Source organism: Paralichthys olivaceus, chromosome 3, assembly GCF_024713975.1.
Source record: "Paralichthys olivaceus isolate ysfri-2021 chromosome 3, ASM2471397v2, whole genome shotgun sequence".
In the NCBI taxonomy this organism is placed as follows: domain Eukaryota; kingdom Metazoa; phylum Chordata; class Actinopteri; order Pleuronectiformes; family Paralichthyidae; genus Paralichthys; species Paralichthys olivaceus.
The window spans coordinates 20162788-20186269 of record NC_091095.1 but is presented as its reverse complement, the minus strand read 5'-3'; the positions used below and the strand labels follow the sequence as shown (position 1 = coordinate 20186269).

The 23482-nt window shown below is 39.9% G+C and overlaps 1 protein-coding gene across 22 annotated transcripts in view; it reads right to left on the bottom strand.

The window, feature by feature from the left end:
- The window catches only part of fryl (furry homolog, like), a 70474-nt gene that overhangs the window by 29884 nt on the left and 17108 nt on the right, over positions 1-23482 (bottom strand). For 11 of the 22 annotated variants that reach the window (XR_011240664.1, XM_020080776.2, XM_069522417.1 and 8 more), the window contains 22 exons: positions 15757-15965; positions 14739-14792; positions 13380-13519; positions 13197-13293; positions 12449-12528; positions 11446-11526; positions 11149-11317; positions 9877-9969; positions 9680-9778; positions 9078-9179; positions 6566-6610; positions 2864-2967; positions 2624-2732; positions 2441-2527; positions 2181-2352; positions 1959-2091; positions 1766-1873; positions 1420-1657; positions 1136-1312; positions 928-1014; positions 567-835; positions 109-316 (listed from right to left, as the gene is read on the bottom strand). Coding sequence is in view for 21 of the 22 variants with exons in the window: in XM_020080770.2 (XP_019936329.2) it covers positions 109-316; positions 567-835; positions 928-1014; positions 1136-1312; positions 1420-1657; positions 1766-1873; positions 1959-2091; positions 2181-2352; positions 2441-2527; positions 2624-2732; positions 2864-2967; positions 6566-6610; positions 9078-9179; positions 9680-9778; positions 9877-9969; positions 11149-11317; positions 11446-11526; positions 12449-12528; positions 13197-13293; positions 13380-13519; positions 14739-14792; positions 15757-15965 (2861 nt within the window). In the remaining variant the exon portion in view is untranslated. Of the gene's footprint in view, positions 1-108; positions 317-566; positions 836-927; positions 1015-1135; positions 1313-1419; positions 1658-1765; positions 1874-1958; positions 2092-2180; positions 2353-2440; positions 2528-2623; positions 2733-2863; positions 2968-6565; positions 6611-9077; positions 9180-9679; positions 9779-9876; positions 9970-11148; positions 11318-11445; positions 11527-12448; positions 12529-13196; positions 13294-13379; positions 13520-14738; positions 14793-15756; positions 15966-22313; positions 23206-23482 lie in introns of those variants that run through there. The other 11 variants (XM_069522418.1, XM_069522419.1, XM_069522420.1 and 8 more) reach the window with 4 other exon arrangements.

The window sequence follows — 23482 nt, the reverse complement described above, 5'->3', positions numbered from 1 at the left end:
TAAAAGCCCTTAAAGAGGTCTGTTGTAATATTGAATTGAATTTTCCAAAATGCCTGCACAATTCCAACTCCCAAACCACAGGGTTTTGTCTGTGCAGGTGCTACTGACCTTTGAATCATAACTGTAGCCGCTGTCCGGCGTGGACGCCAGCGTCTCAGGCGGGGAGCAGCGGACGGAGCCAGATGTGGAGGATGAGGAGCACATAGAGGAAGAGGAGGAAGCTGAGCTACAGCAGAGGATCAGGTAGTTCCTCCAAAGACCGATGTACGAGTCGCTGCTGTTCAGACTGTTCACTTTCTTGGCATTGATGGGGCTGCTGCAGGAGGTCATGTGAGATGGATTAATAACATGACATCAGAGAATAACACTGACAGAACCCAGAAAACAAAGATGCTGCCTTCTGTCTTATAGTTGTAATTGTAATTAAAAGTCTTCATTACAGTATCCTAGTATATAAAGTCATCAAAAAGACAGTATAACCTGATTGTTTCAGTGCAAAGGTTGACAATAAAAAACATTCACACTGACAAACACAAAACTACACAAAGATGCTTGAAGAAACGTACTTGATGTCAACTTGGGGAGACAATAACTGCAGACGGGTGTAGGCGAACATCCAGGCGTAGTTGAGAGCAGTGGGACAATGTTTGGGCAAGTGCTCCTGCCGCAGGTAGCTTGAGAAACTGATGACCCAGGGGTCCTGGCCCTGAGTAACGTGAGCAAACACCCAGATGTGCGAGGGGCTCACCACATCAAACTGGTGGCTGATGGGGGATGAGCTCCATTCTGCTAGCGTCTGAAGATCAATCCCACTGGGACAGTACAGCAGGTTGGTCTACAGAGAAAAACACATGAGCATAGTCTCAGAGTATTTATGCAAGTTTTAGGATTTTGGAAATAAGACAATAGAAAATAGGTTATTTATACCTGGTCAGCTCCTGTGAGATGAATGAAACTTTCCAACACTGATGCACTTAATCTATCCATTACATCAATGGCCAACTCTTCATCGCCCTGAAAGGTTGAGGCACATGGAGCAGATGTCAGGAAAGGAGTACTTGCAATAAAAATTCTCAACAGACTCATTCACATTTGACTGGTGCTTAGCAGTCACAACAAAGTGCTCTGTAATTACCTTTCCAATGCCCAGTGCAGTGTGCAGCGCACGGACCTCCTTGAGGACGTTAACAGCCAGCCTGCGTGTGGCTGGACGGCAGCTGCAAAGCACCACCAGAGCTAAGCCCTCCACTACATGCAGCACACCAAGTGGAGGAATACGTTCCAGGGAGAGAGAATGGCCGCTGCTTGAGCCCTATTGAAGAATCAATGTAATTAAAATCACGTATCACTTTGATACATATTTGTCACTTAACAAATCATAACACTTGACCACAAAAGGAATAAACTTCCTCAACCAACCTGTGCATCATGGCTCTTATTGCTGCTTTGCACTGCCTGCCTCCACTGGCTGATGAGCTGTAGGAGCATCTTGACTGCGTTGTCCAAGAGCGTGGGGTGGACATCAGTCACCTCTCTGACAATGAAGTAGACAAAGCCAGAGAGCACGTCCTCACGCCACTCTGGGAAATCAACCATCAGGGCCTGAAGAGTGGTAAAGGCAAGGCCCCGCAGCTCCTCATCCATGTGAATGGTCAGCCTGAAGGAGAAGAGAGACAAAGACATTAGAGGACAAGAGGAGGGCAACTAGAGCTACATTATGTTGTACAGTGATGTGCCTGCAGTAAAACGGGAGAGGGTGAGTTACTTGGCTAGAAGCTCTATTAGGTCTTGTCTGCTCATGCCATCTGGTATCAGTCTTGGGATGGCGGCCACACACGTGCGGAACAGATCAATCTTTGGCTTCCTCTCTCCCCTAAAGCACAAACAATGAGATGCTGTTATAGATCAGAGACACACAGGTTAAGTGTATAGATCCAGGGTGTGGCTACATTACGTACGTGATCATGTCCTCAGGCTCCTTGTTGGACATCTGCACGTTGGTCATGCTCATGGAGCGTCCCACCTCCTTGTCCAGGTGTCGAAGGATGTTATCTAAGGCCTTTCTTACTTGGGGGTAGTACAGAGACATGCCTGAAAAAACCCAGCAGTCATTACACTCAGCAGAAAAAACTCTGGATATTATATCACTGGTCATGAAAAGTTTCGATAATCTAACCCACCTATGACCTTGGCTTCTTCATCAGTGAGTGTGGTGTTAAGGAAGATCTTCTTCACACGTAAGGTGTTGCCAGAGGGCATGATGATTCCCGTCGTAGGCATGGGAGGCTCTCCATCTTTCTGCTGTAGGCTGTCAGCGATCACCAAGAAGGCTCGCAAACCAATATTCATCCTCTGGTAGAGGAGAAAAAGAGGGGAGAGGATGAGAGATATTCCACCAACACTCCAGTAACCTTATCACCACAAGTCTGATCTATTTTACCTCTGGATTGATGGTGAAGGTTTTGTGAGACTTGCCCACACACAGGAGGTCATAGATTATTTCCTTCATAGCAAAGTCCAGTCTTTCCTGTGGCGACGATCAGCAAAAGCAAACACAGTCATGAAATTGCATATTTTGTTTAAGCTCTGAAAGCAATACTGTCAACTCATGCTTAAAGCCCACCTGAGCTATGAACTGGATGATCTTGACGAAGATGTTGAGAGGCGTGTCCCTTGGCACTACACTGCGGGAACCTTTGGGGAAAAGTGCTGAAACGATGCTAAGTAGCCGACTACGAGAGAAAACAGGGAGAATTTAGTCAGAACTTCAAGTCCGTATTTTCAAAAATAACTATTTGGGTTTGATATTGTGTTTAAGTGGTTGTAGCCTGAGGAGCAAATCAGAGACCGCCCTGCAACTGACCTCTGTGTGACAGTGTTACTCTCACACTTGATCCTGATAATGTAGACCCAAAGCAGTCTGTAGAGTGACTCCAGCGCAACACGGGACATTTTTGGATCTTTGTTCTGTGGATGTAAAAAGAAAAATGTGAGCCACACACAATTTCATTACACTGCTGATCAGGATGTTTTTGTCTGGAGAAACTCAGATCATTCACATTATAGCTGTGTGTATGATGTACAAACTAACAAAACAACTTTTAGTCTGTGTGCATGACTTCTAATGACATTGGGAATCTGGGAGTGTAAAAGTCAATGGTAAATGGTCTGTATTTATATATATGTGCTTTTCTAGTCTTGATGACCACTCAAAGTGCGTTACATTACAGGTAACTGCCATTCACTCATTCACACACACATTCTTACAATGCATCTATGGGCAGCATTGTTCTATGAGGGGCAATTCGGGGTTCAGAATCTTGCCCAAGGACACTTCGATCGGATCGAACCGCCAGCCTTCTGGTTCGAGGAGAACCACTTTAGCCCCTCAGCCAAAGCCGCCCCAATGCGGTCTTATGATCGCTACACAAGTTTAAAGAAGGGAATACTATTCCTATTTTAGGAATAGTCTTCAGTAAAACCAGTAAAATTAAAACATATGTAGAAACGCAGTGTGGAGACAGTTGTTCTCATCTTTTGAAAAATAACGTAAAACATAAATTATGTAACTACAACTACAAGGGGTCTCTCAATCAAAAGAATAACAAAAAGACCTAGTTTGATGACCTCCTGAAGCAGTGTGGGATCATGACAGTTGTTTTTTCACCATTGTTGCAGATGAAAATCTTCCTGATGCAGCTCAGGAGCAAATCAAGTTCCCGCATGAGGTAACATGATAAATGTCTGGTCACGTTACCCAGACAACAGCAATGAAAAAAATCAGGATCCATTACGAGTGACCAATACAAACAGTGGAAGGAAAAACCAGCCGAGTGGCTAACTGGCTAGCAGTATGTTTTTCCTTTGTCATATGTCATTTTCCCCTGAAGTAATAACAGAGATGAACAAAGCAACAAAAAAAGCAGATACAACAATTAAAAGTGAATGAAGTTGGGGATTTCTCTGTTTGAACACTGTTGAAAATCAATGAAGTTAAAAAAATAAAACATGAAATTTTAATGAAGAATTGTTAGATATACTCTCTTTAAGTCATGGAAATACATGGCAAACTTTTATATTTTAATAAAAATTATGTAATTATGTCCTGGACTAGAGGACATTCAGTTAAGTTTCCTGCAATACTGAAAATCCGTATTTGAGATACACACAGAGTCATCCTGTGAGCAGCCCTGCACAGAGCATGTGATCATCATGGTCCGAGGATTTCCATATGTCAGCTTCACCCTGATGATGGGCTTTTAACCAAAATTGAATTTAGCACCTATTGGAAAATAAAACATTGAATGTCCATATTCTGATGTGGAACAATTTTTAATAAACAAGTAGTTTTATAAAACATGCTGCTTTCAATCTAGTAACTTCACTATGACACTGATAGAGCACAGATCATTGTGGCCCTGCCCCCAGATTATCCCCGACACCTCTTACTGGGTTGACACAGAGGAAAGGCTCATGAGCACATCACGCTATAGCTTGACGTAAACATGCGATACCATAAAAGGAGCAGGCGGCAGTTCCATTATGTCAGAGACAGACCTTTTTAAACCTGGATAAAAAAAACTTTAAGGGACAGCAAGAAAATAGTTTCAATTTTAAGATATTAGTCCCTTTTAGTTCTGTAACCATGTTTAATATTTTCATCTGCAACACAACAAAGCAGTGACACAGAACACTAGACCAATGTGCACAAACAAACAGTCTTTCAAGTAGGACTGCTCCAAGTCATAGTTTTGACATTGTGATTTATCATTATTTAATTATTACCATCGGACAAGGATGTTTGTTCGTCTATTATTATTTTGCAAAAAAAGATGATTACCACGAGATTCAGAAGGATGTGGTCTGGGTCAGGGAAGAACCCAATATATTTTTGTGTGGCTCCAGATCATGGGATGGGTCAAGGGGTTTTTTCTTTAACCTTCTTTACATTGTGAGCTTTTTAGGGCCTTTTTTGACTTTTTTATGAATTTCTCAAGAAGTAATGCAGGGATCTTTATGAAGAAGGAAAAAATCAGGCATGTGTGCTATCATCTATGAACCATTTTATGATCTGGTTTTTGTGAATCAAATAAATATTTGTATGGGGGTGATCCCTATTCAGTTACTGTAAGGTATATATATCACAATAGATATTTGCCTGAATGTATCTGATCTCATAATGGTGATAAAGTGGCCAATCACTCTTTACTCGTCCATGTTTAATTTAAATATGTTTGAATTACTGTGATTGTGTATTGGCTTGGTAAAACAAAGGGTATATTAAATATAAATTTACCAGAGAATGGAGAAAAATCCACTTCTCTCTCCAGTACTGTATACTTAAAGAACCACATTGATTGACAACTTAATAATGCTCAGATATATAATGTTAACAGACAATGTGGCAGGGACTTTATTCTGCAACAAAACATTCTGAGAGCACAGTGTGGCTGTTGCCAGACGGACTGTTATCAATTCCAACAGAGAAACAAAATGCAGCATTATCACCAGACCACACTACGAGAACGTCAACATTTCAAATTCCTCCGGTAAAGAATAGTAGGGATGCACAATACTGAAACTGGTTTATATATAATATTGCCATGGTGGTCGTCCATGTTTAATTTAAATATGTTTGAATTACTGTGATTGTGTATTGGCTTGGTAAAACAAAGGGTATATTAAATATAAATTTACCAGAGAATGGAGAAAAATCCACTTCTCTCTCCAGTACTGTATACTTAAAGAACCACATTGATTGACAACTTAATAATGCTCAGATATATAATGTTAACAGACAATGTGGCAGGGACTTTATTCTGCAACAAAACATTCTGAGAGCACAGTGTGGCTGTTGCCAGACGGACTGTTATCAATTCCAACAGAGAAACAAAATGCAGCATTATCACCAGACCACACTACGAGAACGTCAACATTTCAAATTCCTCCGGTAAAGAATAGTAGGGATGCACAATACTGAAACTGGTTTATATATAATATTGCCATGGTGGTTATGTTTTCATTTAGTCTGATAGGTAATGCTACTGCAAACTAACTACTGGAGTAATGTGGTTCGGTTCATTGCAGAGACATGAATTTGTAACACCACAGGGTCCATGTAGTTCATGAACTTGTAATTACAGCTGAATCCTCTCTTATCAAATATGCTTGTTATCATGAGGATAATGTTGGTATCAGTCCTCATACAAATAGAGAACACATGAGAAAGATTTTTTCCCCTCAATACCTATCAGTTGATTAATAACTCGTGCATCCCTATTAAACACAGACATGATCTAATATCTGACAATACTCATCACCACTACTAATAAACACAAACCACTTCAACAAAAAGAAGCCTAATGCAACAACACAAGTTTAAAGTGGTTCAAATAAGTTCACTACTTTCTCTGTGTAACAGTTCAGTAGCACTATCACAACAGAGAACGACTCGCTACCCAATTAGCCATGCAGGCTGCACTGTTCCGTCCTCTATGTCCTGGTGAGAACCTGGAGCGTTAAAGACGAGGAGCACCAGGTGGGTCACTGACACCAGATAACTCACCTGCAGCGTCTCAATCTGCTTTCGGATGCTGTTGTTAGACGGCATCTGGAGCGAGTCCATGTGAGAGAAAGATCAAATGACAGGAGACAAAGAATGTAGGGTTTGGGGAGGGACACATGCAAGTTAAAGGCAAAAACCAAAAACAGAACCTAAACAAATATGACAAGAGCAGTGCAGAGAGTCTTTACTCTTGTCAGTATGTTGGTACAAACATCTATTGTTTTACTGAAATCAAACTCAAAATGGACCGTTCAACATGTCACCTGAGGATTTATTAGTGGCATGAAAGTTATAATAAGTAACGGTCCATTTGTATTTGATGTGATATTACATGGAATGAGCAAAATGATTTATAAGTGCAAAAGCTAAGCGGAGTAAGGTATGCTGTGGTCTGGAAATCAATGGAAAAGAGAAAATAGACATAAATACAGGAGGGAAGATGAGGGGAACACAGAAGGATAAGGAGGAAAAGGACATTTAAAAATGTGGATGGAACAGAAAACAAAATGTAATTCCCCTTTTCACCTACAAAACCGACGAGAAGCAACACCCAAATTAGCAGTTGATTCAAATCCATGTCAAGCACACTCAAAATGCAAACTCTTCTCCTATTTCAAACCTGTGGAGCTCACAATTTTAAGTTGGACTGCACAATTATGGCAAACATTATATTAGTTATATACTATAATACTGCTTGTTACTATTTATCAGGTTTTAGATAAGACAGGCAGTGATACATTTTGAGCTATTTATTACACACTAGGGGAAAAAATCTAAATAATGAAGTTGTATTCAACTGTATGATAGAGTATGACAGCGTTGAAGAAAAAACTATTTGGAATTTATTCCAGAATAAAGCCTTAATTTTACAAGAATAGTTTGTCTGGACTTTGAAAAGATTGTTTAAGAGTCTATTCTGAAGAAAAAAACAGACTTGCGGAGGAGGAAATGTTTGGTTGTGGTCGAGTGTGAGGTCACCATTGGTTACGTCATGTTCAAAGGGGTTTCATAGATTCTTGTAATATTACAACTTAATTCTTGAAATCTCCCAAAAAAATCTTCAACATCGGCCTTATACTCATGTAGAACTATTCATTTGATGGATTTAATTGAATCTCCATCTTTACTTTAAATTTGAAAATCATTATGACAAATGTTTATTATTATGAGTCTTCAAATGATGTAATTTGTTAAGCATATTATTGAGAGGTTTACACATAACATGAGTCTTCTGGGGAACAGAGAGACTAAAGAGATGAATAACACCTTTTTAACTAACTAAGTTTCAAATGAACTATTTTAACCATCAAATGAGTAATTACCTAATTGTGAAGCCCAACTCTAAACAGAGAGACTTAACCATAACAAACGGTTTGAATATCAGTCCTTACATGAACCTTTTCAAGAGCTGCCACTAGATTAAAATCACTCATTGGACACTACACCTCTGATATCATTCCTACAGTCAGGCTAGCACACAAAGGAGCAGAAACAAACTCAATCAACAGATCAGTGGCACCACGCAAATCACTGACTGATTGCAGTTTTAAACAATTACAATGGTGAGAGAGAAAGCTGGGATGAAATCACTGAGAAGACAGACGACCATTCAGGACCTTCAGAAATCATCATCACAGAGACGTATGGAAACCTATCTAACGAAAGATCACACAATCCCCAGCAGCGGGTAATCAATGCAGAATGGTAAAGACGGTCATTGAGTCATTCGTGATTGGGTCAATCAGCCTCTGGGTTGAATCTGCTCCACGTGGTAGTCAGTGAGAGAAGGAAAGTAGGTTTATCCGCTCATAATTGGTTTACAAGGAGTCATTAACAGACCTGAGTTGAAACAGCACTTGAGATTATGTAATATGACCGGTGCATTACATTAGGATGAGATTAAAGATGGTTAATTTTATTAACATAACTGTGAGATTTGTTGTGGTTTCACTAATAGATATTAGTGACACTTGTTTTTTGTTTGGATTTTGTTGACTGAGTATAAATTAGCTATGGAGTTTTTTTCCCTTTTAAAACAAAGACTCTTTTATTTTATTATTAAATCAAGTGCTATTCCTGACCAGATCTGGTTGTTGATAATGGAGGGGAAAGTACATTATGATCTTAAGACAGAACCACAGAGCACCCCCTATTCAATCAGTGGTCTCAGGCATGTAATAACCATAAAGAATTATAACATCAATCACTCATTTCGTCTTTATTGTGGTAATGTGTTGATTTAGTGAATCGATTTCACAAACAATAAATTATGAGCTTGAATTTAAAGAAACTAGTGTCACTTCATGCTTCCACCAAGAAGACCAAATTTTCATTTTAGCTTTCATAACATGAGTCATATGGCTTGTGTGGTTTTAACTGAGTTAGGCATCACCAGGCCAATTATGGTGCCCTTAAAATACTTTCATCTGAACAATACAGTCATTGTGCTATTCTCCAGAGCTGTGATGTAAAAACTAACTAAAGTAGAGCTGGGTGTAAAGGCTGACGGTACCTTCAGGTGAGAGAGGCAGTTCTGGAGGAAGATGTGCCAGTTGTTGAGGAAGAACTGCTTCTGACTAACACACAGCAAGCACGTCACCAGAGGATACAGAGCCTGGGGAGAGAGACAGGGTCAGTCCAAACATTCAAACAAAAAAAACTAAATATATACATATATTCAAATCAAATTTGTATAGCCCATATTAACAAATCAAAGTTTTCCTCATAGGGCTTAACAAGGTGCAGCATCCTCTGTCCTTAACCCTCAACCAGGGTCCAGAAAACAGGTGATCTGTGGTAAATGTAATGCAACGCTGAACTATCGGATTGTAGCCAACATGATTATCGTGGTTGTGGTTTAAATTTTTATGGTAACAGCGATCTCCCCCAATCACAGCCTTCACTATTACACCTGAGGATTCGGGGTAGTGTAGTTCTTCATAAGATTGGGCATTTAACATGTTTTTCAATTGTTTCACAATCAGTAAGCCTGTGGCAAGTCTACCTTGGATAGTGAAAATATTATGGCTAATAATCAAAATGAATGGGATTAATGCAGAATTAAATAGTGACAGGAATGGGAAGGATGTTACTCGAGGATGTGAGAATTATTACCAAAGAGTGTTTCTTTCTGGAACTAAGCTCAAACGTTGTCTGGTACAGCATCTCCACAAAGTTCTTCAGGCATGGCACGTTGACTTCATTTTTCACCGCCTGAGGATGAACAAGTTATTACCATGGAGCTCGAAAGGACAAAAATATATAGTGATATGCATCTATGGAGAGAGCTAAACAATGGAAATGTTCCTCACAGCCGCAACAGGGATGAGGATCTCAACAAAAAGGCCTGCTAGAGCGTGTTTTATGTCCTTATCCTTGACTTCCAGGAAATACTGAGCACACTCCTAGGAAAAAACACAGAAGGCGCACATGTTCAGAAGAATAGACACAAACACAGAAAAACTTGTGGGTGATGGTACAGTTTGACATGAACAGTATTACGACAATAACACTGCTGACCATGACCCATTTGTCACACACTCCTCATTCCAGCAGGATCTGTTTTGCTTCTGTGTAAATCATTTGCCTTTGTTGTGAAGCATTTTTGTAACTGCACTGATTTTAGAGAGAATTTTCAAGGATTTTAAATTCATATATAATGTATGCATGTATATTAAACACATTTGCTTGCTTTTTACCTTTAGAGAAATGTTTCATATGATTCCCCTGTTTTCAAGACATGTGACTGATGAAATACATGGTCATTAGCAGAAATACTTGCAGGAAGGGTGAAATGCATTATGGGAAACTTATTTAGCTTGTTTTTCCATGCTTTTAGCCTGAAAAAAAGTTTTCAAAATAGGGTTTCAGACAATGGCTGAAGATCAAGGCAAGGCAACAAGCCAACATCTTCACTCTGAGATAAATGCATTTAATAGATATTAACTTGTGATGGAAAGTATCAGGACACTAATATAGAACTAAGAGATGCTGCTCACAAGACAAGAGAAGGACCATCACAGCATCATGTCATTGATTTTTTCCCTCATTGTCTAAGCCAAAGAAGCATAGAAACATTGTTTTAATCGTATGATGACTTTTTAAGAGACAAAATTGTTTATAATGGATTTGGTTTCTTAACCATCAATACAAAACCTAAGTATCTTAAACTGCTCAGGCCCTAAAAGATCAGTATAAGGGCAGAAACCATGATGTGTGCTAGAACAGGGTGGTGGACATAAAGCACAGCATGTTCCATTAATACATTAAGAAATCACAGTCCTATAAAGAGAGTACAGTCGGTGTGTTGCTGTGTAGGGATTGATGAAAACAGCTACTGCCCCATTCACAGCTCTTGGCAAAGCACCAAAAACACATACACTTGCTTCTTGGCAAACGTCACCTTTGATCGTTACTCATCTAGCTTTATGAGCCAATGCTATGGAGAGCTGCTGAGTCTGAACAAAGGGGCAAGAATGGGGGGAAAAAAATGTCTGGCGCAATTAAGCAAATACTCATATCATCCACATTTACTGTTGGTTACCCTCTGGCAAACGTGTAGATAAATGATGAAGATAATTTACCTGCATGAACTGAAAAGACGCCTCAAAATCCTCCACAGGATACATTTTAACCCGGAAGAACTTCATGCCCATGATGAGAGTGATGATGCTCTGGACTACATAGGGACTCTGTTCTTTTTGCCGGAGCTCCTTTAGTTCCGTGATGAACTTTTTCCTAACTGCCTGAAACCTGAGCACACACACACACACACAAAGATTTACATATTTACACTCTGATGTGAGAAGTGACTGAGAATGTGTAGTTGTACATAAATGTAGCCATGGTCTCACATAAGAGACAGAATTAAGCTCACTTACTTTGACTGTGTGAGGATGCCAATGACCTCAGCATACAGGTCCGCGATGATGTGCACGTTGCCAGTGTTGGGGCCACAGTACCTGTACATTGATGGAGATCGTGTGCTTATCATCATCACTGATGCATAACAATAATAGGGTTGGGTAGAGAAATCCAACAGAACCAAATCACAAAGCAGGTTTCGGTGCCTAAGCTATGTTCTTAAATTGTTTCTCTGCTTACAGGCAACATAAACATTACTACCATGTCTAGTTAACATTAACTTAACTGTCTACTTTCTCTCTACATGGGTCTGGCAGCACATAAAATTAGCCCACGGTTAGCTAGCAGCTACCTCAAACTTGAGTCAACACTACGACAAAATACCTAAAGTTTAACGGTTGAAAGCGTGACTGTGTTTCACAAGAAAGAATTGTGACTGTAGGACGTGAATTGTGACTGGAGGACGTGCAGCACATTTCCAAAAACTATTTGGTGTAAAGGGAGGAACACTACAAACTTAAAGAAGCACCTGGTGACACATGGATACTTTTGAAAGCAGAGGGATGCTCAATGTTTGACCGCTGGCGTAAACCGATGTGCAAATCAGCCGGCAGTGTGTGAGCATCACTGAGAATTGATGACGAGTTTGGAGCTGGAGTATTTTTGCTGTATTTAGCACTGAAACTGTTATTTAACGTTGAATTATTTATATTTGTATATTTAAGTTAACTGTTAATATGTTAAATCTCAAATTCTAATTTGCCTTAGCAATAAAGAAGCAGTTTTGTTATGTTAGCTTTTATTTAGAAAACTATGGGTTTTCTCTTCGTTTGGTCACCAGAGCAACAAGAGGCACTTGTGGTTTAAATGTGATTTAAGATACAGTTTTCAAAATGATATAATGACTATAGAGCCAGTCTATTCAAACAGACAGACTCTCTACTGTAAAACCAAATCCAGCATATTCATCAGCACTATTTAATAAAGTGTTCATTTGTGTCAGTGTTTGTGCTCACTTACCCCTCTTTGTGTTTAAAGTGCTTGAATGCCAGGTTCAGAACTTCATGTACTAAAACATCTGGCACTGGGTGAAGAGGAATCTGTGACGTAAACGTGGAGTCATTAGCCTTATTAGAAGCATTGATAGCTTTCATTCTTTTTTCTCTGCTACTATTCATTACTCTCCCTGCAGGAGCAAAGCCAAGGACAACTAAGCTCTGGTCTCCAGAGACTGGGTTAGTTCACAATGGTGCTTGGATATCGATGTTTCACCTTAAAAACACACTTAGTTGTGAGCTGGTATAGAGCCATTTGTTTATTCACTTAATACTCCACATGTCTTAATTTGGTATTGTTTATTCCTTATTCAGGTTAAGATAACCAGAAAAAGCTGTTTTCATTTGTGTATTTTCCAGACAATCATTTTAAAAGGATTAATATCAGAGTATTGCTGTCCACGTAAGGTTATCATTGTTATGTTTTTAGTAGTTGTAGTATGACTTTAACAACAGCAAAACAGACCCACAAATCCAAATCTGTCTCGAAGAAGTTCAGCAGATATATAAGACATATTAAGCTGTAAAGGAACTAATCACATGCACTTAGATAAGATATTGTCAATATCAGGTCAAGCAGATGCATTGAATTCACCCTTCAACATGTAAACATTTACATATTCACATGACCCCAACAACCCGGCTGTCAAAGACACTTTTACAGGAGCAATAAATCAGCATATACTGAAAGAGGGACATGTGAGGTAGCTCACCTGTTTGAGAACTTCCACGGAAACTAAACAAAAAATGAAATCTATGGATAAGTCCCTCCGTTCCAGAAGGTAATCTTTATCCCGGTGCTGTTCATCTCTACAGAGCAGGGGGAAAAGAGCATTAACAAAAGTTTTGAGCAAAGTTCATCTTAAAACTGACAAAATAAATGAAGGGCGTCTCACCCTTTGGACTTTGTACTAGAGCGAGGCCTGTACTCATAAGACTCATCTTCAGTGCCGCTCTGCCGCCGGTACCAGTCAAACAGTGTGCGCAGTAGGGAGGGCAAACAGTGTTCTGCTATTGAGCTCATAGAGCTTATTAACTGAAAAACAATACACACAAATATTAGATTCACCCATACAGACAAACTTCATACTCTACATTTGGTAACTGCAAATTTAATACCTGTCACGTTACTAAAAGGACTAGGACTGTGTCCAATAAGCACAGATTAAAAGTGGACATTCAATAACTGAGTAGCATACAGGGAGAGTATAGACCAGATATATTCTCAACTAGTGAGTGGCATAGTTTAGCTATTGATTGCAATTTGTGTGAGTGTGGTGCATGCACTATTGAGCAACACACATGGCTCTGTGGTTTTCATTTGTGCGACAACAAAAATAACAGTCTGCCCACCACACACCTCACTGGCTTTTTGGTTGGATCAGTAATAAAGTCAGACAGTGCTTAGATTAACAAACTTCCCAGATCAACTGTTTACAATGATCTCTAGTCGGTTTATGTTGCTGTACAGTAACAGCTGCATTTCTTAATGATTAACACTTTATTTGGTTTTTCAACAGCCACAATGGGCAACTGTAGAAACACAGAGGAACTTGTGCACAAATGTATTCGCACCAAATAAAAATACATCTGAATAAAACAGTGAGAAAATAAATGAACAAATTAGAAAAATAAAAATTCATTCATTCAGTAAATTTGGTGATAATACAGAAAACTTCAGAGTCGATATTACAGTGGATAGTTTTCAGACAAAACATGAGATGAAGTGGTCAGTATGCATAAACATTTTTTAGTGAGTGTGTGTGTGTATATATATATAAGGGCCAGTGCAGTGTAATGAGGGAGGTGGATGATGGATGCTAGGTAGGAGAGTTATGCAACTGCTCCCCCTGCCCTTATGGCACCAGGCAGATACACTCCAGCACCCGTTGCTGATTTACTGCCCAGGATGACACAGCGATTCTACACTCTCGCTTTCTATACCCATTTTCTCTCCCTCACTCACAATGGGGACAGCTGGATCTATAGCGCCATATCCTCATTGGCTTTGTGTTGTGCTGAACAAAGCATTCTGCAGCGGGCAGGCCCATTGTATAGAGTTCTGCAGCAGCTACAGATGAGGGACAGACAGGCCATTGAGGGGGGGATTGATTGGGGGGAGCTGGGGATTCAAATACACACATAAAGAGGAGGGAGAGAGAGTCCTTCTTGCAGCTGGAAATGATTCTGATACATCCATACACCCACATGTGATACAGATTACACCCCCTGGTCATTGCTGTTGCAGGACTGACCTGGTCAAATTGTGCATCTTCCCCTCTCTGAAGGGATCGGGATAGGGGTTTCTCCTGTGAAAGAGAAAGATTAAGTGTAATGAGAGGACATACTGGTGGTATTTGTATAATAGTAAACTGCTGAAAGACAAGTAGCAGGTCTGATGATGACAAAGCGTGACAGAAAGAAGTAGTTTTTCTGTGGTGCATAAGTGTCTGAGGCTACATCCATCTACTAGAGATCTTTTCCACGCAGGTGTTTGGCTCCATGTCAGTTTTAATCCCTGTCCATACTAACTCACCTGAAAATATATATCATGTGACCTCGCAGTTTGCTTGAATAGCAGCTCGTCTCCTATGTATGTAGTCAGTATCATCGAAAAATGCAGAATTTAACTCTACAAAAGGGTCAGCAACACTTTTAATTGATTTTCCATGTTGTGTTGGACACTGGTAGAAGAGCCTTGTGCCAGGTGTTTTCTAGTGGAACGGGGTCATGTGATAGGAGCCCGGCAAACCAGCAAAGGCTACATTGTGCCCGTTTGTGAGTGTCTATGTCATCGCTTCCAAACATCTGTGTTTCTGCCCATCCAGACCAAAATGCAGCCCCGGCATTTTCAAACTAAAACTAACTTGTTTTAGCGGCTCTAAAACTCCTGAGTAGTGTGGACGCCAGGCGTATCCGTAACAGAATAAATGCATTTTCAAATGCAAACAAAGTAGTGTGTATTTAGCTATGGGAGAGATCATTTGTAAGACCCTGTCAGAAGACCCTCATGTAAAGGAAAGGAAAAGAACAGAAGAAAACAATACATACAGTCTAATGACAATTGATTATTTTATCAAATAAATAAAGATTATGTGCCTGTCATGCCAGTTTCCCCACATTTGTCAGTTAATTCTGAAGCAGCTAAATGGATGGCGGTTAGTTGCAAAAGAGGGGAGGTTGTCTCAGCAGTGTGGACCACATCACGTGTTGTGTATTGAATTTCATTTCCTGTGTCGCTTGACACCAGCATTCACCCCCCTGTGGACTCACCAGCGGTTCAGCCATCACCATCTCGATCTTCTTCTCAGCCAGCACAGCAAACTCTGCAAATAGACTCTTGATGACAAACTCCCCGGGCTTGAGCTCGGGGTCGATGGTGATGCTCGACATGGCAGCGATGTTGTGTTTCTCCCACGAGAGGGGAGTCACAGAGGAGGGGGCACGGCGTCTACTCACACTGCTGCTGACTGGTGCAGAAGCTGCAGAAAGAGGCCAGAGGGTGGAGGTTAGGATATAATACAGTGGGAGTCAAAGCAGCAGGGTCACACCAAGAACAACACTCTTGTATAGCATGACATGTCATGAGCATGTTCTACTCCAAACAGGGGCACAGACATTTCTCAAGGCAAATGAACTGAATGGACAAGGGAGGTCGAGAGAAATACATTCCAAGGCGACGAGTAAAAACCAAACGTCAAATCAATTATTATGGATAATAAGTCTTAATAGATCCTCAATCAAAGGCTTATTTAAAAATCTTAAAATCTTTGTTTTTAACTATGTTGGCCTGAAGTTGAAATATACTGTCCTTGGAAAAAGCAAGTAGACCTGCACTCGACAACAAAATACTTAAGATTAATTTAACGCTTTGAGAAACACCAACACATTTTTTTTGAGTTTCCTGTTTCCCACAGGTTTTTGGTAATATGAATTGGTTCAAATGCATTAAAAATATTACAGTCTAATGTATCAGTTAGGAGCTTTTTTTAATTTTTATTAATAACCAATTATTACTATCCTAATTATTATTATTATTGCCATTAATGGCCATGAATCGAATATTAGTACACGTGTATATGATATCCGATATGTGCGGTTATGAAAACTGTTTGAGAACAATATTGCAGAAAAAAAATATGTACACAGACTGATCTCAAACAAAGAGTTGCTTTGTACCAAATTTAGCTACTTAGCCATGTCGTCCCCTTCCTAGGGACAGTGAACAGAAACAATAACAGACAGAGAAAAAACTGTTATCTCCACCACAAACAAACCAATAACCTACATTGTATATACTGACAACAGACTCTATAAAATCAACATCAACCACAAAACCTCAGTACGGTTCAGGCTGTGTAAAAAAACAAAAAACAGAAAAACCCTTGTTGTTTGGTCGTCATTTTGTCTTCCAGAGTTGGGTCCTAGTTTCTGAGTCGTTGGGTCAAACAATCACCTCTGGTTTAATTTCTTGATCAGTGTAGAACCCTGAAGTATTCAGCATATTTTTTAATCACACTAAACAGCTTCATCTGATGAGTGTGAACATTTTTCTGAGCTGAGAAACTACTGCACGCCTGCTCCTCACTGGTATTCACAGTACAGAGCATGAGTGTTTCTGTGACAACCAGTAGGAAACAGTACAAGGCCTTTCCTGGGAGGGAACGAGGTAAAGGGTCAGTTTACTACTGGCGCTCCTCTTGGCTGGACTAGAACCATTGTGATCTAGAATAAAAGTGGTATCCTGGCTGTAGCATGCATTGTAAGAGCATTTATGAATGTTATGAAGTCATGTAAATATCTGAGTCTGTGTTTCATGGTGCAGTTTTTATCCATTTAATTTTATTGTGGCAAATCATATGCAGCTGGCACCTAAATAAAAACACTTGAAACAAGACTTGTTTGTGTTCTTTAAGTGGTAATACCAACGATTTCCATGTTTAACCTATAAAACAAGACAACAGTAATTTATATGGTCATTTATCTCCATACTTCCCATCACCATGAACACAATAGTACATTGATGCTTTGTAGGAATTTCTTCTAGTTTGGAAGCAACGTTCAATTGGACACAAGGAAGAAGTGATTAGATTTTCGTGGTCAAAGGTCACTGTAATGGCGCACAGCCATAACTCAATAATACATATGCTAATTATGACAAAAATCACACACGTCACATGGCTGCTGTGTTGCAGCAAACCATGCACACTAGGTCTTATAATAAAAGTCATTTGTTCATTTCTATTGGAAAGAGAATCTACTTTTTGTTTATAAGCAGTAAATGTGATGCGTGTCAGCAGTAACAGAAAATGAGTGCTTTCATGTGAATCTTTTTGTATTTGCAGAGTTGGTTTTCTGTTTTCATAAATTGCCTTGTGTGGCCAGATCAAACTGAGTTTCATGTCCTCCACATCCGCTTTTTATAGTCCACCCCGATTACAACTGCGTCTATTCAACTAAAATAACATAATTATTTAAAATTGTATTTGTTATCATAAATTACTCAGTGTAATCGCCAAACATAGTCCAACTAGTTTCAAATATGGGAGATCCTTTTTGTAGCCGTTGTAAGTGCACATTATTTTGGATAATCCATGTCAACAGCTCTCTGCATATAAATCCAAAGGTGTAGATATTACATTGTGCAAACCTCAGGCCCGTAAAAAACCTTTTATCTAACCATCAGTGTTTCCATCAATAATTTATTGAATCAAAGAATGTTCAAGACAACAAAAATCTTTTCAGTAATATTCAGAATGATAAGTTGGATATTAATTAGTTAAAATTAATTGTGAATAAATAGAAATTATGTTATATCTACCATTAAAAATACCAAACGATCTCTTAAATATGCCCTAGGCCACCAGTTGTGCCAAATAGATCTTTTTTATTTTAAAGAGTAAAATAACAGAAATTTTTTTTAAGTACAGTAATCTAAATGCTATGATTTAATTTAATTACATTTATATAGCGCAAAGTAAAGTGGGGCTGAGTGAGGGCCAGTGTATCAAGGGTTGGCTGTGTTGCGGTCATGTTGTCCAGCAGCACAGAGAGCCTTTCAAGCATTTCTCTCTTTGTTTACTGTGCTTTACCAACACCCCCAATGATGTCACATAGCCAGCTCCTCATATCCAATCAGTGTCTTCGACCCCCTCCATCCGTCTCTTGTCTCACACCCTAGGCCAGCTGGATTGATGAATGGTTCACACAAATTAATACCCCAACACTGTACTTTTTCCACTGACTGCAAAAACAACAACAAAAACACACAGGGCCTAGTCTTTGTACCGACCCTCTCCCCCCTCTCATTTCTCACAGGCCAAACCATGATTTTCCTCCGAAACTGACCACACGTAATCATAGCAAAATATATTATGGTTACTTAATAGCTTTAAAACAAGAATAGAATAAAAAATGCTTTATTGTCTACCTTGTCAAGGCAGAAATGTGTCTTTGCCTACAAGTGCAAAAAGTGCGACACCTTGGGTCTAACTTATCCTCAGGTCACCTTTGGTTTCCTATTCAAATCTAGATGCAAAAGTTGAAGCGCTAATTTGTAAAAACAAAGTGTGCCCCGCGCTTTGACGAAATGCAAATCTGCTGCCCAAGAAAAACTCTGCCATCTAAAGGATCCAGATTATTTAAGTTTGAACTAAAGGATAAACACACTGCAACCCCAGCTCCTACAGAACTGACAAAACTGGTTAATTACGTTGCAGCTTTTTGGTGCTGAATAAAATGCTTATCGTGTTTAGTTGTGAGAGGCCTACAAGGCACGTTCTATGGGTGCATAAGAAACAGAGCACCCCGCATGATTACACAACTGAAAGAGCAGCGACTCCACCTTGTCACAGTTAAAATAAAGCCCTCCCAAACGCCTGCTCACTTCCCCTGCCAGGACAACCAGAAACAACAGCACAAACACACATACTGTTGGAATGCAGGGCCGCGAGTGTGCGTCCATCTTTTTACACAGAGACAAAAGAATCACTGCCAGTGTTTATGTGGCGTGGCAGTGCCAATTCTGTTAGAGTGTCTCAACATGTTCACTCTCTGACAAGTTACTACTGGTTTATTTTTCACTATTACCACCTCAAAATAAAGACGAATCTAAAACATACATGTTAAAACATAAGTGATACTACAGGGTAAAAAGACAATCCAGAAATATATATCATAAAGGCACAATCAATCCTGAACCTAAATGGAAAAAGACTCTATAACTATGAGTTTACTGTATGTATTAAGTGTTTAACAACATAAACGACAAAGTGGAACAACAGAAAAAGAAAACTTTCTGCATTCATATGATATAAAGGAAAAGCATCACAAGCAGGAAGTAGTAGCAGGAAATGAGGGGTGTTCATAACTACTTATTTCCCTGTCTATTCCAACATGCTGAATGGTAACATATCAGTTTCACTTTCTCGATCAAAATACATGTGCTGGTTTTATGAGGTGCAGACATAAGCGCAGGGGGAGAGGAGGTGCAGTCTCAGAAAGTGGGGGTCAGGTGTGTATCAGCTTAGACGCAGCAGTTAACTGCTTTATACATTAATAAAATAATATTAACTAGTTTTATCAACTAGTATTGCTGGTGCCAACTGGTGAAGGAAGCAGTTCTTAAACATTTAGCGCATTAATCATGCACATCCATTTAAAAATTCCAGTTAAGCTGGAGTAAGGGGGGGGGGATTGACAGGCCCTGTTCCAATGCCAGAGATGAGACTTAATGTTTGTACTCAGTCCAAGCATTTTGATATGCTATGTTTATATGTCATTCATCCATGTTCTGGCAGGGTCAACAGGTGCCATATTCAAAACGATGGCTTCTATGTGATTGTGAGAGATGTTCCTCATTAGAATATATAAATGAATCACTGTCGCAGTATTTTTACACACAACTTTGAAAATTACAGGGAGTAAAAGCTTATCCCAGCACTTACTGGCCAAGGAGCCTGGGAAAGTCACCAGTCCGTCATGAAATACAAACAAAGGTTCAAATTTACTTTCAAACCAATGAGAAATGAAGAGTTTCTTATTTGCCTAACCTGCATATCTTTAGACCATATGAGGATCAGATGGAGCAAACTGACACAGACACAAGAGGACACACAAACATTTAAAAAGCCCCAGTGTGTCACTATCAGCCTCTGAGGTTTTCTGCTTTATTGAAATAGAGTGTTCGCATTTCAAAGTTGTTACCAATAATTACACTGTGTTAATATTTCAAGTATCCCTCAGGTGTTAATATCCCATGACCCCTTTGTCAGATTTGCCACTGACAAAATAGAAAAAAATCTTTTCAAAGTTAAAGGATATTATATTTCCTCTGTCTACTCCAAACTATCAGCCCCACCACCACCCGCAAGTTTAAACTGTGTTCATTTAAATGGGGACATTGGCAAAATTTCAACTGCAAGACTGCATTAAACTGCTGATCAGAGTCCACTGCAAGACATTAGAGGCAGGATCTGCTACAGTCTGACCAGTCTGGGAGCACATTGCACTAAAATGATGAAGTTTTTTTTAAATCATCAGCTCAAATTATCCACACAATACCCACTACACAATTTTTTACTCTGATGATAGAATTTTTTATTTATAACTCTAAAGATAAAAAGCCCCCTGCTACTTCCCTAAAGCTTAAAATATTTCACAAAAAGTGTGATCATTTCTTCTGACATCAGCAGAAGGACTCAGACTTGATTTAGGCAGCCAAAGTTTGCTATAATGACCCATGGAATGGCAATCCCTGATAGTTTAACAAAATATTTTACCTCCATTAAAAGTAATTCAAAATCTATACAAGATAACAAATAACCAGATTCTAGAAAACCTCAATAAATGGTTCTAGACCAAACAAAATCTCAAGTCTAATCTTCTCTGATCACGACTCCTGCTGGATGTTCCAAGCTCAAAAATGGTGCAGTCACTTTGATGCTCTAGATATCATAGTGCACATACCTGGAAGAAACTTCAAAGTTTCATATCTAGAACAGACTTGTGTGTCACAGTCCAAGTTGTTATCAGTATGTCTGTGTGTTTGGGAGTAAGAGAAACAGAGGGAAAGCTAATGTGCTGACAATGTCTCATCAGCATCTATCAAATGTTTGTCTGGTCAAATGTAGGGTGAATAAATAAAGAAGTATTTGTGTAAATATATCTAAGTACAACTGGAGAGATGAATCAGCAGCAGCTGATTGTAGTCATCATTCATCACTACATTTCAATGAGACTAAAGGAGGCATGTAATATGGGCTGTATGGGAAGCTAATAATAGGAGGAAACCAGAAGACAGATCAATAGTCAGGAAACATTAGCTGCCTCAAGAAGGGGAAAGAAGGGTAATGCAAGTAGGGTGAAAAACATGGGGGGTTGGAGATTGTGTTGGGTACTGCTACGTGGGAGACTGAAGGGAGAGATTTGGATGTTAAAACTAACAAGAAAAGAAAAGTTTTTTATGAACGTTCATAAAGATGGAGAAAGTAAGAGAAAGCTAGAGGCAGCCATCGTCTTCAGAATAACAGTGAGCAAGTCAGGTCCACCTGTGTTATGAATCAGCAGATGCACATCAATAGAAACATTATCTGTGGGACAACTAGGAGCTCAAACAAGCTCGGCAAAACCTGAGCAAAACATAATCAGTCATCCTGACAACTACATTAATAAGCATTTTCATACATAGGAAGTAGATAGGATATCTCTGAGCATGAGATGCATGCAAGCATGTACTATTCTGCACAGGGTCTGTTAGCTGTATGTAGCAGATAAGTCTGGTGGCCAAGTGCGGTATGTAATCAAGTGTGCAAGCTTGGCAAGGTACTCACAGCTGCTACTCCAAGATTTGAGCAGAGATTTGATGCTGATCTCAAAGAAGACTGAATCCTGCAGGCTCAGCATGGCGGCTCTCGAAAAGTTAGGCGTCACCACGAAAGGCAAAGATTTCACAGGTCTCCCGTCACTTTCATGTCATAAAACCAAAACATTCCACTTCTTAGAAATATAAATATACAAGCTTTACACCCTTCAACATGCAGCTCCTGTCCCCTGATTTGGGCTGAGTACTACCCTCCACAGGTGCTTGTTAATGGCATCATTCTGTATGACAGTGTGAACAGCTGCTCAGGAGAAGAAATCCAAGAAGTGCTACCGCTTGTTTCCTCAGCCACCTAGTTCATGTAATTGCACAAGGAGCAGAGGAGAGAGAGCTTAGCCTGGCTAGTTAGAGAAGTATTCCACCCCAGTGCCTGCTGCCCCCTTGCCAGTCCACAGAGTCCCTCATCCCAATTTCAGTGTAGAAAAGTCCAGCGAAGCCGAGGACGAAACTGCGTGGGAACTTTTACTCCTGATAGGATAGAAAAAAGCAGCAGAACAGTAGACGATACAAGTCTGAACAATGCACAGCAATATTTCTTCTCCTCTTCTCTTCCTGTGTGTGTAAGTGTGTGTACCAGTCCTAGCCCGCTAGCACTTTCAGCCACCCTCCGCCTCCCCTCAAAACTCTCTCCCTCTCCATTTGCTCGTGAGCTGCCCCTCCTCTTCCCAGCTAGCTCCTGTTCTTTTACTGATGCCTGCTTTTTTTCTCTCCCCTCAGAGTGAGCGAGAGCTTGTTTCAACAGCAAACAGAGGGAGGCAGGAGCATAGTGTGGGGGTGGGTGATGTCATCAAAATGCTGCGAGTGTTCCCTGGCCGTGGTTCAGCAATGCATACGCATGTCAGAGCCGCTACTGTGCTGCTTCTCCGCTGGCCTATCAAAACAACACTTCCTGTAAGCTCCACAGCAATACTGATGCGTCATCCCTGACTGCAGTAGGAAGGAAAAGAAAGAATTGGAGGATAGAAGACAGAAAGAAAGAAAAAGGGAGGATGAATTGAACATGGGAGTGCACATATAAAAACAGCAGTCCTGCCCCACAGTAATACAAATATTATATTTCAAGCTTATATATATATGCCACATCTCTTTGTTCAAAACAAAGTAAAGCATACACCAGCT